Consider the following 15,205-nt stretch of genomic DNA (forward strand, 5'->3'; position numbering starts at 1 on the left):
AGCCTTGTTATATGTGCCTCCAGCCTCATTCTGGGCACTGCTGGACTAACATAGAATTTTTTAATAACCGTGTGTCCAAATTGTGTGTATGTAGTATGATGTAGTGTGTGTGTGTGAGAGAGAGAGAAAGAGAGAGAGATTTATGCAGGTGCTACACTGTGTCTCCTCTATTAAAATGAAATCAAAGTTCCATCTTATTACAGCCCAAGATATACCCTGTGGATTTGCCTATTTCCTAATGCAAATCAAACAAGACTAACATTTGGAAAGTGCTCATGAGCTGTAAAATATTGTACAAGATCCCATCACAGTACTATGATTCTGTGTAGTAGAATAGATGACTTTAAGGTCATAGATTGCCAGCAAGGCCTTTTATATTACTTGCTGTTGATGACATTTTGTAGGATCTGGACGGAGCTGGAGAAGAGCTATATAAAAGCAGAAGAAAGACAGGAAATTGGGAATTTCTCTAAGCTTCTCTCATGCCATAATGTTGTATTCTTTAATAAAGTGCCCAGATCCACAGGGCACAACTTTGTGCCCAAGGGTATTCAATATTGTTGGCTAATCTGCAGTTTTGCAGCATTAGTACTAGCTTTGCCTTTTCCTGTTTTAATTTAACTTTTTAACTTTTTATTTTGAAATAATTAAACTTACAAGAGTTGACAAAAATAGCAAAGCTCCCATATACGTTCCACCCAGCTTCCTCAATTGTTATTCGTTTACAGAGTGTGTTACATTTTTCAAAACTGAGAAATTAGCATTGGAACTAGTATGCTCTGATATTATTGGTACTAACCTACAGACTTTAAGTTTTACTCGTTTTTTCATGAATGCCTTTTTTTTCTGTTCCAAGATCCAATTGCATTTAGCACCCTTTTATTTTTTATAACTAATACAAAGAGACATCAGTAGTCATCTGTAAATGGTCTGAATGCTGGTGATCCATGCAAACAGTGACATTTTGGCAGCCTTTTAAACATTCTGCAGCTAAGTAAGAGCACAGTATAAATTTGATCTTAAAATAATTAATGTTTTGCTAGAGTCATGGTTCTCAGTCTTGACCACATACTGGTGTCACCGAGACATTTTATAAAATACCAGTGCCTGGGACCTGCCCCCTAAATTCTGATTTAATTGATTTGGCTGTGGCCTGAACATCAAGATCTTTCATAGCTTCCTGATGGATTGTAAATGTGTAGCCAAATTTCAAAAAGACCGTGTTCTAGAGAGAGAGGGGAAAGTTGGAGTGAATTTCTTCTGCTTCCTCCCAAAGATCCAAGAAGAGAAGCTGAGTTCACCCAGCTTTGAGTATTTGGAGCCAGACATGACCAATTATGTCATGACACATGCCAGGGACCTGCACAGTTATGGACTCTCTCTATTCCCAGGAGAGTCAGGAAACCTAATGTGTGGGAACCAGCTCAGAAATGCAGATTTAGTGTTTCCATGAGCACATATGGGATAACTGAAATTTTCTCTTACCAATCATTTGCTCCCATCATTTAAAGAAAGTTATTTGTACATTTTATTTTCAAAATATATACATGGCTGTTTTAACACCCAAGTTTTGTTTTGTTTTTTTGTTTTCAGAGCCCGTGGCTCTGGTAGTGTAATTTAAATCAATTAAGTCCAGTTTGTAGTTACCCAATCTATTTTCCATCATCATTTTGTTTCCTCTGTTTGGGTTTCTTTTTAAAGGAAAATGCTTTTTTGAGGTATAATTGCTATACAAAGAACTGTGCGTATTTTATGTGTGCAGTTATATATGTTTGGACATAATGCAAACACTCTTCACACCCAAGTGTTTTTAATTAAGTTTTAGGTTTTTATTTGTTGACAGAGGATCCTATCATCAAAAGCTCTAATTTTTATCCTAGGGGCACCTGGCTGGCTCAGTAGATAGAGCCTGTGACTCTTGATCTCAGGTTCATGAATTCAAATCCTACAATGAGCATAGAGTCTACTTAAAAAAAATAATAATTAGGATACCTGGGTGGCACAGGTATCCAACTCTTGGTTTCAGCTCAGGTTGTGACCTCAGGGTCCTGAGATCAAGCCCTGTGTCCTGATCTGTGCCCAGTGTGGGGTCTGCTTAAGACTCTCTCTCCCTCTCCTTCTGCCCTTCCTCCCTGCACACACACACACACTCTCTCTCTCTCTCTCTCAAATAAATAAATAAATAAATTTAAAAATAATAATAATAAATTGGGGTACCTGGGTAGCATAGTCCATTGAGCATCTGACTCTTGGTTTCAGCTCACGTTGTGATCTCACAGTCATAGGATCGAACTCCACGTCTGGCTCTGCTCTCAGCGTGGAGTCTGCTTGATATTCTCTCTCTCACTCTCCCTCTCCCTCTGCCCCTTTCCCTCGCTCATCTCTCTAAAATAAATAATCTTTAAGAATAATAATAATAAATTTAAAAAATAACTGTAGTCTATTTAACAGAAATAGTCAAACACATGCCAAGTTGTAGTAATGATTTTCATAGTGTATTTAAATTTTAATCTGAATCTTCTATTAAAAATGTTAAAGAATTGTGTGTCAGAAGCTGTAAATGAGTATTCATGTAATGAAAACCTTTAAGAAGTATTTAGAAAACTGAGGGAGAAAGAAACTTGTTTAGCGATCATTGCATATTTTAAAAGCCAGGTACAGTTAGAATGTGTTTTCACATACCAATTAAGAAAATGACTAGTTCTTAACCTCTTATTTAATCACAGAACCCTTTGAAATTTGTTAACAAGTTACATTCCATCGCCTCCACCAAAATTTACGCACATAATAATTTATGCTCAAATTTTAGAGGATTCACAGACAGCATGAAGCCAGAATCCTAATGTAAGAACCAATTAAGGAATTTTTTTTTTAACAACATGCTATGTTTCCATTGATCGCATCATTGATTGGTACTGTTTGTAGAGTCTGGGTTATCCAAATAATTTCGGTCCCAAATGCCTTCTTATACTGGAAATGCATCAGTTCAGTGCTGGGACGGTGGGGAGAATCCTTTCTGCTATGCAGTGTCCTTGATCTCTGCTCCCCTCTAGTAGAAGCAGGACCACCATTGGTGGAGGCTTCTGAGAAGGATTTAGCTAGTGAGCATTCGCAGTCTCAAGCTTATCTACAACTTAAAAATAAAGTAGAAAAGCAATTTTTTCACTTGCAAAAGAAACAACAGGAAGATACAGCTGTGGGAAAGTAATTTTAGAAATAAGTTTGGGATTTCCATTCATTAAATGCTCTGTACCAGGAGACTGGGGAGAAAAATCAGTACCAAGGCCTCTGTGCCTGGGTTGTAACTGCTGCTCCTGGGAATGTAGTATTCAGCACTCAGTGCTACCTCGGAGACAGCTTGTGTAGACATCAGACATATAGCAAACCACAGTACCTTCTATTTACTGACCGGAGAAGGGCTCCAGAACTCTTTCTGTTTTCAGCTGAGACAAATGAAATAGAATGGTGCAATCTGAAGAGGCCTTAGGAATCCATGCTTTCTCTTGACTTTTTCATTCCCAGTGTGAATGGTACAGTGGAGCTCAGATCCTGGAGTCAGTGAGCAGTGAATTCCCCCTGAGTACGGAGACTGTTTAGGGCAGGAGCAGCGTCTATACAGCGTCTATACGGATAGCTGTCATCACACTGACAATATTGATCAATGGTGCATAAGTGAAGCTGATGTAGTCATTCACTTAGCATCCACTGTTAAGCTCTGGAAATACAGAAATGACTAGCCTTGACCCCCTATAGGACTTGTATTTTGAGTTTAGGAGGTAAATAATCAGATACAGTGTAGGAGGTGCTACAAAAGAAAATTCAGAACAGCCTTAAGAGAACATGGTAGAGCAAATTTCCTCCATAAATAAAAAATTAAAGCCATAAAGTCAGTGGGGCTGAACAGCCATCTGCCTCAATACTCATCTTTTGTCTGTCTCCCTCTCTGTCTCTGTCTCTTTCACACGTGTACATACACCCACACACACTCTCACTCACACACTTGAAAGCCACTATTTGAGAGTTTCTAGCACGAGCTGTCCCTGATGAGTCCACGTATTTCCAACTAAGGACATCAACTAGCTAAACATTCTTCCATTTGAAGAGCACTCTGCCCCCCCACCCCACCCCATCCAGTGACACCTGTAAGAATTTCATGCTCTTGCTTGGCTTTCTTTGGAAACTCATTGCATAGGAAATAACCTGTCTACAATAAAAACCACTAAAAGGCACAGCATATTGCTCCCCCTCAGGGGTCCAAGAGGCAGTGAGCTCAGATGGACTTAGCACATACCTCCACCCTCCGGTAGCTCTCTGTAAACAAAGCTCTCCTTAGGGCCATCTCTGTTGAAGGTGCCTGGGCTGGAACCAAAAATCTATTTGTGTTATATGTAGAAGCTAAAAGCAATCTGTTAAATAAATGCATCCAATTTCTGTTGCTTGGAAGCAATTGCATATTTTTTACTGACCTAACAGTTTGACCTATTGCCACCATAAACCAAATGAGTGTTATCTTGCTCAGCTTTAAAGATAGTTATCAGTCAGACAGTAACACAAATAAACTCAGTGTCTGCTGGGGCATTGTTTTATTTTTTGCTTTGTTACTGGTAAACGCACCGAGGTGAATCCTCAAATGAAAAATCAATGAGAATAATGAAAACTGAGCTATCAGCCATCTCTTAGTTAAACTGAATAGAGAAAATGCTCCTTTGACCTATTTGTTGCCCATCCCACCCGAACTTAAAGGAAAAAATAAGGTATTTGAGGGTAGGGACTTCGTGCAGAGACTGTGGGGTGTTATGTAGGCAAAGAAGCGTCCTGTGCTGTGAGGAATCCTTGATGCTGTTGGCTGCAGCAGACATGACTTTGAGCCACGTACAACGAGCAGACAATATTTTAATGAGCCAAAGGTGGTGGCCTCCAGGGTACTGGACTTTCCAGTTGACATGTCTGTCCATCTCTTAGCTTTTACCCTAATATCAGACAGTTATCATAAAAGACTTCAGATGAGTCACTTGTCCCTTTAGTCTTTGCCTTTGTGAGCAGCAGCCTGCAGTGAAGACACTTTTGCAGGCATGCAAAATGGGGGGACCCCCTTCCTTCCACATGAGGGTCTCAGAATTCCGGGTATGGGAAGTCCACCTGTCCGTGGTTGGTAGAGCGTGTGCATCGTGCCATTCTCCACCTCCCCCAGTTGAGGTGGTGAGGCGTTCAAGCAGAGGTTGTGGATAGAGGAAATTCATTTCTCCTCAGAGGCCTAGCTATTCAATTTGGGGTGATTCTGGCCTCCTCCTCCTCGTTCTCTCTGCTTCCTGATTATTTTCTCACGGTCTGTTTCATTGCGTTGTAAATGCTAAACCAATATATGGCTGTGAACCAAGGAATTTCCAGTTAAAGTTTATTACTATACTGTCATTCTTTTTTTTTAATAAATTTTATTTTATTCATGAGAGACACAAAGAGAGAGAGAGAGAGGCAGAGACACAGGCAGAGGGAGAAACAAGCTCCATGCAGGGAGCCTGATGTGGGACTTGACCCCAGGTCTCCAAGATCATGCCCTAGGCTGAAGGTGGCGCTAAACCGCTGAGCCACTGGGGCTGCCCACTGTCATTCTTTTAAAGATTTTTTTTTTAAATTTTTTTAAAGATTAATTTATTTATTTGAGGCGACACAGGGCAGGGGTAGAAGGAGAGAGAAACTCAAGCAGACTCCATGCTGAGCACAGAGCCCGATGTGGGGCTCGATCTCACAACCCTGAGATTATGACCTGAGCTGAAATCAAGAGTTGGACGCTTAACTGACTGAGCCACCCAGGGACCCACCTTTAAAAAAATTTCAATGTGGGAATGAAATTCTCTAGAGAGGGAATCTATTCCTCTAGTTGTCTTCTGTTAACATGGATGAAGAAGGGCAGTGAGCACCCCCAACAGAGTGGCATTCAGGTGACACCCATATCTGTGGCCCTTCGTGCACAGTGTCCCTACTTGGAGGTTCTTCACCAAGTGAATCATGCCCCCTGGGGGAGCCCAGGTCAAATCTCCAACAGTCTGTGTGGTCAGTAATGTTGGGCCATTGTACTGGGCTGTGGATTTGTCTTGTGATGATCCTGAAAAGATTATTTCTGCCAGAGCCTTTATTTATAAAAAATTATTGTCAGGTGAAAGATTAAAATTTCAATCTTCATTGTCATTGGATGGATTGCTGTTCGGAGAGTTCTCAGATTCTCTGTTTATTTGGCATCCATTAATTCCAAAGCCAGACTAAGAGCCAAAGCTGTTTGCCTCTCCCCTGTGACCCAGAGCCCTCCTCTGAGGCACCTTCTCTGTCGGGCTCTCACACACGGAGCCAGGGTGACCGCTGCCCTTAATCAGTTCAAGGCCGGGTGCCAGACGGCTAGGGACAGCCCTTATGCCTCAGAACCCGCCAGAGTCATTAAAACTAGCCAACCCTGAGCTGTTTCCACTGTCCTGTCTTGCCTTTCCTGTGGAGACCCCAGCAGAGGCTCTGACCTTTGCCTTCCCCTTATTCCTTGTCTCATAACCAACACTGGTGCTTCCCCCCGTGGCCCCCCCTGGCTTGGTGTGCCTCTTACTGATGGGGGGGGGGGGACTCTGAATAACGTTAAACTCTTCTTTCAATAGCGTTAACCTCTGAGCTGTCACTTGGTCACTTTCGTAAAATGAGATGCAGGAGTAAATCTGTGGCTTTTGATGGCAGTCATCCCATCAGTGAGCATGCCCTTAGGAGCACCTAATACTTGTCAAGCACGGTGTGAGGTTCGGGGATGACATTTTTTTTTTAAATGTTGAAAACTTACAACTTAGTCGAGGAGACAGGTTGTATTCTTTATTTATTTGTTTATTTATTTTTTTGGTTGTATTCTTTAGATAACTAATTGTATGAGAATATGCCACACGTTCTGAGGATGACATAAACAAAAGCCTGGAGAAGTTTCAAAGAAACCCAAAGCGAATCAATGAAGGAAGGCTTCCCTGAAAGACTGGAACTCAGCCTTGAACAAAGGCTAGGGCTCAGATAATGAGGATGGAGAGACCAATTCCAATTAGGGGAAATGGCATGATCAGAGTCCTAGCAGAGAGCACGCATGTGGCATGTTTGCAGGAGGCTGAGCCTAAAGAGAAGGCTCTAGGAGATTTTGGACATTTTCAGAGGCAGGAAGAGAGTGGCTGTAACTTATTTTCCAATAATTAGGGCTAATGTTTGTGTTAATACCTTCCGCTTGATCAGACACATACTCTGACCTTATGGAGCAGATCTCTGCTTTCAGATGTAAAAGGCCTATTGGGGAGACAGAACACATACGCAGAGGAGCTTCTATGGAGTGTGGGAGGTCCAGGAGCAGGTGTGCCAGGGGTGGGCGCCGTGAGGGGCCAGAGAGGAGCCCAGCCCAGGCTGGTGTGTGGTGTGGGAAGATGGGTCAAGGAATGCTTTCTGGAGGAGACATGGGAGAGCTCGGTCCTGAAGGATGAGTCAGACCTCACTCAGTGATGCAGGAGGGGAAGGGCATTCTAGGCAGAGAGGGCAGCTGAGCTAAGGCACAGAGATCTGAAACAATGTGACCCTGTGGGGCATTAGCAGCATTGCAGGTACGACTAGAGACCAAGGTGGCACCCAGGCTTGCTGTTCCCAGATCCCGTGTTCTAGTTGGATGGGAATTCATCCCACCATTTTGGAAGAAGTTGATCTGGTCATCCTATTTAGAAAACTTTTTTTGTTGTTGTTATTTTTTATCCTTACTATATTATTTAGGGAAGAATAACCAAACATGAAAGGCAAAGTTAATAGAAAAAAAAAAAAAGATTTTCTAGATTGAGAGCCCCAGAAGGAGGAAAAAGAGCCAGAGTTCCTCAGGTGGATGCTCCTCAGAAGCAGATCCCCATGCCATCTTTAGAGCCACAGCTGTGGGCGTCATTGAAAGAGGGTTTTGTGGGACGCCTGGGTGGCTCAGCAGTTGAGCATCTGCCTTCGGCTCAGAGTGTGATCCCAGGATCCAGGATCGAGTCCTACATCAGGCTCCTTGCGGGAAGCCTGCTTCTCCCTCGGCCTGTGTCTCTGCCCCTCTCTCTCTCTCTCTTTCTGTGTCTCTCATGAATAAATAAATAAAATCTTAAAAAAAAAAAAAGGAAAGAGAGGGTTTTGTGCAAAAGGCGCAGCTTGAATGAAGTCTTAAAGTGGAGCTAGAAGCCTCTAGTGCATTCTCTGTCTTGCATTTGTTGGAGATAAGCATCTTTTCAGAGGAGCAAACATTTTAATACAGTGGCCAGACAACTTTTGTCTCACGTTATCCACAGAGCAAGTGCCAGCCTTTCCCACGAGTGGATATATTATGACCATGTTACACAGCATCAGGCACCTGAGGAGACTTTGTGTTACCAGTTGTGTCAGTTCAACATGAGCTTCCTGAGTAAAAGTGATTATGGGGCTTAGTTGTCCAGGCTGGTGGACTGTGATTGGGCCAGGAGAGGACAGGAAAAGGTAGACTCCTCTGCTCATACTTGTCCCAGGGCTCTGCCTCACTCTGCAAAGACCACTGTCCTCAGCATAGCCTCCTAAGCCCTAACAGCTGGTCCCTGCCCTCTCCAGCCTCATCTCTTTCGACTCACGTGACACCAACATGCCAGATCTCTCCCTACCTCAGGGCCTTTGCACATGCTGGCTGCGCTGCTTGGAACATGGTTCCCTTGCTCTTTTGCTGAGTTAATTCTTCTTCTTCAAATCTCAAACACCAGGTAGTACTTCTCGGGCCCCAAACTCAGTCAGGGCCTTACATATTCTCATTACTCATGGTCCTTGTACCTTAAGTGTTAAGTCCTAATACCAATCTGATTAGTAATTATGCAATTAATTGTGGGAATAGTGGTTGAGTGTCTGTCTCCTGACAAGAATATAAGCTCAAGGGGAATGGGAATTGTGTCTGTTTTGCTCACTGTTGCACCTCCAGATCCTTTTTCAGAGAAGGTTATTAATATTTACAAAAGGAAATAAGAGAGGGAGGGAGAGAGGGAAGGAGGAAATGCACAAGCCCCTCCATTTGTGTATCATCCAACGTCTCTGGGGTTTCACTGTTTAAAATAGCTTTGACGAGGTATAATTGACATATCGTAAACACACATGTTAAAGAGTACAGTTTGATAAGTTTTGACGTGTGTCTACACCCATGAAACCATCACTACCATTGAGATAATGAATATATCCATCACTCCCAAAAGTTTCCTCTTGTCTCACTAAAAGCCCTTCCTCCCACCCTCTCCCCAGGCAACCACGGATTTGCCTCTGTCACTATAGATCACTTGGCACCTTCTGGAGTTTTATATAGATGGAATCCTACAGTCTGCACTCTTTTGTTTGGCTTCTTTCGCTCAGTGTAATTACTCTGAGATTCATCCATGGTGGTATATGTATCAATAGCTCACTGTCTTTATTGGGGCCTAGGACTCTGTTCCAAAACTCTATCATGCTCATTCCTCTATTAATAAACATTTGGGTTGTTCCAAGTTTTGAGCTATTTTAGGTAAAGTGTCTCTGCACATCTGTGTGTAAAAGTCCTGGCATGAATGTAGCTTTCATTTCTCTCAGGTAATACCTAGGAGTAGCACGGCTGGGTCATGTGGTGGGTGTGAGTTTAATTTTTTAAGAAACTTGTCTGTGATTCACTTTTCACCCTGTCTGCTTCCGGCAAGATGTTGTGAAGATTGCTAATATTTTGAAAGTGGGTTTGAGTGCTTCAGGAAAAAAAGGCAGTCAGCAGGGTGGTGGTAAGGGAATTCAGCACGAGGAGAGAGTAGGATTTCATTTTAATTTTTAAATTTTAGCACAGTCTAGGAAATGGATAGCAGGTTGCAAGCCCCAGACCTTCTGATTGCCACTCCCCTCCTCCATGTCACACTGTATCTGCCATTGATTCGGTCTTCCTCCAGATAATTCCTTGAGGTTTCTTAAATTGAGAACTTCGTAGTGAGATATAAGTCCACATTGGTCTGTGATCCAGCATGTTCTACTGTACACACGCCTTCATCACAGGACACTTCTCCAGTCCTAACCCGTTTGTCTCTCTTCTCCTCAGGGGACACTTAAACTGGCTTCAGCTAGATCGAAGAGTGTTGGAACATGACTTCCCCAAAAAGTCAGGACCGGTGGTTTTATACTTTTGTGTCAGGTATGTATAGCTGGTGTCCCTCCTTTTACTTCTTATATCTTTCTTGGTCAAGAAAAGTCTGGGAGGACAGTGTAACAAAGGAAAGGGGAATCAAGTGTTTTGTGGTCCGTTGGCCAATGACAGAGGTCACAGTCGACTGTACGCATGCTGCATTCCCAGTAGATGTGGGCATAGGGTGTGAGTGTCCAAGGCCTGCCCTGTGTGCATGAATACACGTTTGTGCTCTTGCACTAGGATATTTGTGTGGAATGAAGATAAGAGCTCTTTTTTTTTTTTTTTTTTTTTTTTGCTTTTTTGGGGGGAGGGGCATATATCTCAAACTGAACTAAGTCTCTTACAGTAACACAAAACTCTTGGATTACTATTATTTTCTTGTGTGGCAGTCATTTAGAGCTATATCACAAATACCTGTGTCTTTCCTTTTTCTTAAGATTTTATTTATTTATTTGAGAGATCAAGCGAGCACACAAGTCAGGGGGGATGGACAGAGGAAGAGGGAGAAGCAGACTCCCTGCTGAGCAGGGAGCTTGACTTGGGCTCTTACCCCGGACCCTGGGATCATGACTTGAGCCGAAGGCAGATGCTCAACCGACAGAGCCACCCAGGTGCCCCTGTGTCTGCTTTCCTTTTACCATAAGTGGCACTTGGCCTCTTGAAACTTGCTTATTTTAACTTATTCCAAATAGGAATAGCTGAAATGCAGCAGCAAACCATAGATCAATGCCTTCCCCACTAAGGGAGGATATGGCATAATAAAATACCAGAAACAAAGGGCATTTTCTGTTTACTAATCTATTATAAGAAGTTTTATTTTGTGACTGCAGAGAATATAATTTGCTTCTCACGGTTAAGATTTGTAAATATCTCACAAAGTCAGCTGGACTTTAATTTGCAGAAGGTTTTGGCAAGTTAGAGGGGGTCGTGTTATAGGTTCAGGGACAATGCCCAGATCCGAGCATCCAGATCCAGCAGCTCCCAGAGCACTTGTCCTTGGAGCCACCAGGCAAGTTTCTGTGCAGAACATTCATTGCACACCATTGCAGGGACATTTAGGCTTGAAGGGCTCCATCTTCCATTGGACACCAACCGAGTGTGTATTCCTACTGAATACACACCTTGTTCTTTTAAAATATGTTAAAATTTTACAGTGTGGTGCCTGGGTGGCTCAGTGGTTGAGCTTCTGTTTTTGGCTCATACCACGATCCCAGGGTTCTAAGATTGAGCCTCAGGTCGGGTTCCCTGCTCGGGTGGCGAGTCTGCTTCTCCCTCTTCCCCTCCCTCTGCCCCTTCCCCAAACTCGTGTTTGTGCGTGCACACACTCACACACGCACATGTTCTCTGTCTCTCAAATAAATAAAATTTTTAAAAAATATATATTAACAATTTCAAGAGCAGGACACAAACAATTCACAGGCCAATTCTTCTAAAGAGCATGGTCAGAAATGCAGTTTCAGACGTAGCCATCCTGATACCATGGAAGGCATCCGAGAGCCTAAACAAGAATTAAAGGGTCCATTTACCAGGCAGGAATGTGTATCGCCACCTCCACGGAGGAGCAAATTTAAACTTAGATTTAATGCCCTTTTGATTTGTTTAAGAGCTGCAAACCTTTCAGAGCTAATCTTAGCCATTTCCATTACTGATGGGTGTGATCTTGATGTCACAGTCTCTTTAATGGTGGCTCCATTTTCTCAGATAAATGGAAAAGTAACCACATAATGGAGAGTTAACAATACCACCGGGGTGGGGGTGGGGGGCGCAGCATCAAGCAAGACTCAGTTGAATTGAAGCGTTTCCTTAACCTGTAATCAAAGGTGGATTTGCCATGCGCTTGCTGTACATCAGGATCTCCCCTCCTTCCTGCTGCTTTTCACTGACGTTGTCAAAAAGAGAAAATACTGGGCTGGTGGTATATTAGCTGGTTTTTGCAAGGGTTGTGAGCTGAGTTACTGGTGGGTTTCAGAGTCTGAGCCTTGGCAGAAAGCTGGGGCACCGTGAGATTGCCTGGTTGACACATTGGTCACAGGATATAGAGGCCATTCCAGGTCACTCCTGACTTCTGTCTGTGATGCCAGCTACTCAGAGAGCTACAGAGGTAGATCCCATGCTCTCAGTACAGAGAACCAGGAATGAAGGCTTCTGCCAACCGGCCCCCATTTTCCTAGTTGGCCGCAGCAGGCATCTCGCAGGACACTCCCCCGGAAAAACTCTCCCAGGCCCACATTTGGGGACAGACTCCTAGCAGAATACGGCCACAACGCCAAGCTCCTTCTGTAAGCGCATCGCGAAAGCTGCTCTTTCTGCAGAGCCTCGGGTTTCTTTGTCCACTTACTTCTTGGCCACTTCTGAGTGCTTCTAACTCATCAGGTCCGTAGCCGGACTCATCATCTTGACCCCCCACCCAGGCCTTCCGCGGTCCTTGGAATCTGTGACATCGTTATCCACTCAGTCCTATAGACTTTCACCTTGAAGTCTTTCCTCTTTCCCAGATACTTAGATGCATTGATTGTCAGCTGCTGCTTCCACCCTCTGTCCTATCCTCCCACCCCTCATCATCTGTCACTTGAACTATTGCAGCCGTGTCCCATGGGTGGGTGGGTGTCACCTGGCCACCAATCACAGAGGATCCTGGCTCCCAGACCTCACTCTCCTGAGTCCCCACTTCACAACTAGCTGGGCAGTGCAGTTAGCAAAACATCAAGAGTGCTTTCTCCAAGAGAGGAGGCGGATCCTCTCATGTAGGTGAATTGGGCTTTTTTTTTTTTTACCTTGGTACCTGGGAAGAACTCCCAGCTTATAACTGGGTACTTTTCTAGGGGTTCCCAGAGGCTATTTTCTCCAAAGGAATGCTAGGATAAATCATCTTCATAAAAAACTCTGATCATGGGCTATGCCAGAGTCCATCGAGGAGCCCCTGTCCAGCTGGGCGATGTCCCTGTGTGCACACCCTGTCCTTCCTCAACAAGGGAGCAGCCACTTGAGAAGCCCCAGCCCAGCCATCGGTACCCATGCTTGCCTGCAAGTGGTCTGACTCTCCAGCTACTCGTATTAGCCTTTCTCCTTTTGTTTAAACACCTATAGATGGCATCTCCATAACACCTGCACCATTAGCCTTCGTGGAAAAGGAGAATAAAAGCACCCAGTAAGAGACCGTGGAAAAGACTGGCAGCCTTAAGCCAAGGTTTAGGAATTCATCCAGTGGAAATATTAACCCTGTATCACTGGGGATCTAAATTTGGGCTGCCATCCCAGCATGGCTTATTATTTGTCAATTATATAGTCTCTCGCTGTAATGCATGTTCAAAATGTCTGTGAGAACGAGGGCAAAATTCTTACCTCTATTCAACTGATTATGAAAAATAAGACCCAAATATATTAAATAACATGAATTTGAATTCAGAAAATTCTGCTTTAGCCTCTGAGCATGTCCTCGAAGGGGACACCTGAAGCTGGTATCACACTGCTGGATATCCTCAGAATGGCAGGGGCAGAGGACTAAGTATCCATCTTCACTGACCCATGGTTTTTAGCCTAAAAAGAACTCCCCCCCCCCCCTCCTCAGATCACCAGGAGCGATCACAGAGGCTTCAGAGTCTTAATAATCACCTAAAAAGAAGCAAGGTCCGAGGGAAAGGATCTATCCATTTTTAAACACCTGTCCATTATTCAGGATGATTGTAAATCTTCACAGGCCTTAAATAAGGTATTGTTACTCCTGGTTAAGGAGACGGAGATGAGGGACGCTTGGGTGGCTCACTGTTGAGCATCTGCCTTCATTCAGCTCAGGTCGTGATCCCTGGGATCCTGGGATCGAGTCCCACTTCGAGCTCGCAGAAGGGAGCCTGCTTGTGTCTCTGCCTCTCTCTGTGTGTCTCTCATGAATAAATAAATAAAAATTAAAAAAAAAAAAAAGATCTGGCTCCAGACCTCACGCCCTACCCCCATCCCCAACCACGCTGCTTCTCTCTCCACAAGTGAAAAGCAACTCTGTGATTGCTTATCAGAGACTTTGGCAGGGCCACGGGCCACTGAGTCAGGATCAGTGACTTTGGTCCATCTCGCGGTCCACACTTGGCTTCGGCTACAGAGCAAGGGTGCACCTGTAGAGATGGCCTCAGGTACAGATGCACCCCCATCGGGTGAGAGGGCATGGAGAGCAGCCCTCCCAGGGCTGACATTCCAGATCTAGCACTACTGAACCCCGAGTCGCCTCAGCGGAGAGCACCTTATTGGTGGAGGGACATCCCATAGCCACAGAGCTTGGAGGCAGGTTGGAACCTCCCTATTGGCAGAGAAAGGGACATGGCTGATGGCAAAGCAGGAGTTTTCAGAAGCCAAGAGATGCATCATTAGCCCCACTTGAGACACTCTTGCCGTTTCCTGACCAGGGTGAACACCAGTGGGAAGGTATCCTGCCCTGCGCTGTGCCCCCTCCTGTAAGGAAGACTCTGCAGTCCCATAGGCACCCCAAGCTTTATCTCTGCAGGGCCTGGAGCCAAAACGCACTCTCGTTCCAGCTGTGAGAGTGAGCTTCCCCCGTGGGACGCTGTGCTGCACACTCGCCGTTGGCAGCAGATTCAGTTACTGATGCACAAATACTCCACCTGGCTCTCACCACACCGTGGGCATTGTTTCAGGAGCTAAGGTAGAGCGGTGAGCGGAGCAGGCAAGATGTGCACCTGTGCATCTATTGCCCCAAATTCCGAGACCCTCTCAGCCCGCCTGCCATCACCTCTGCAGGTTCAGCCCAAACCCCATTACGCACGGTTGCAACGGCCCCTCCACCCCTGACTGCCCCTCCCATTGCTGCTGGCCACATGCGGGCATGACGCGCTGGTGCATGTACACACACACACACACACGCATGCTCACTTGCACACATGCACACACATGTAGGTTGGGATCCGTCCAGTCACATATTTCTTTTATTTCTACCCCTGAGCTGCTGAGAGCAGTCGGGGCTGGGGGAGGGGGATCACACAACTGCAGGCTGCTACATGATTGCTTATGACCAATGTCACACACTCAGCG

At 44.6% G+C, this 15,205-nt stretch overlaps 1 protein-coding gene across 17 annotated transcripts in view; it reads left to right on the plus strand.

The window, feature by feature from the left end:
- The window catches only part of FRMD4A (FERM domain containing 4A), a 751,487-nt gene that overhangs the window by 601,241 nt on the left and 135,041 nt on the right, over positions 1-15,205 (plus strand). For all 17 annotated transcript variants that reach the window (XM_049100487.1, XM_035713659.2, XM_035713663.2 and 14 more), the window contains one exon: positions 10,082-10,174. In XM_049100487.1, coding sequence (XP_048956444.1) covers positions 10,082-10,174 — 93 coding nt within the window. The remainder of the gene's footprint in view (positions 1-10,081; positions 10,175-15,205) is intronic.

This window comes from Canis lupus, chromosome 2 (assembly GCF_003254725.2).
Source record: "Canis lupus dingo isolate Sandy chromosome 2, ASM325472v2, whole genome shotgun sequence".
Lineage (NCBI taxonomy): Eukaryota > Metazoa > Chordata > Mammalia > Carnivora > Canidae > Canis > Canis lupus.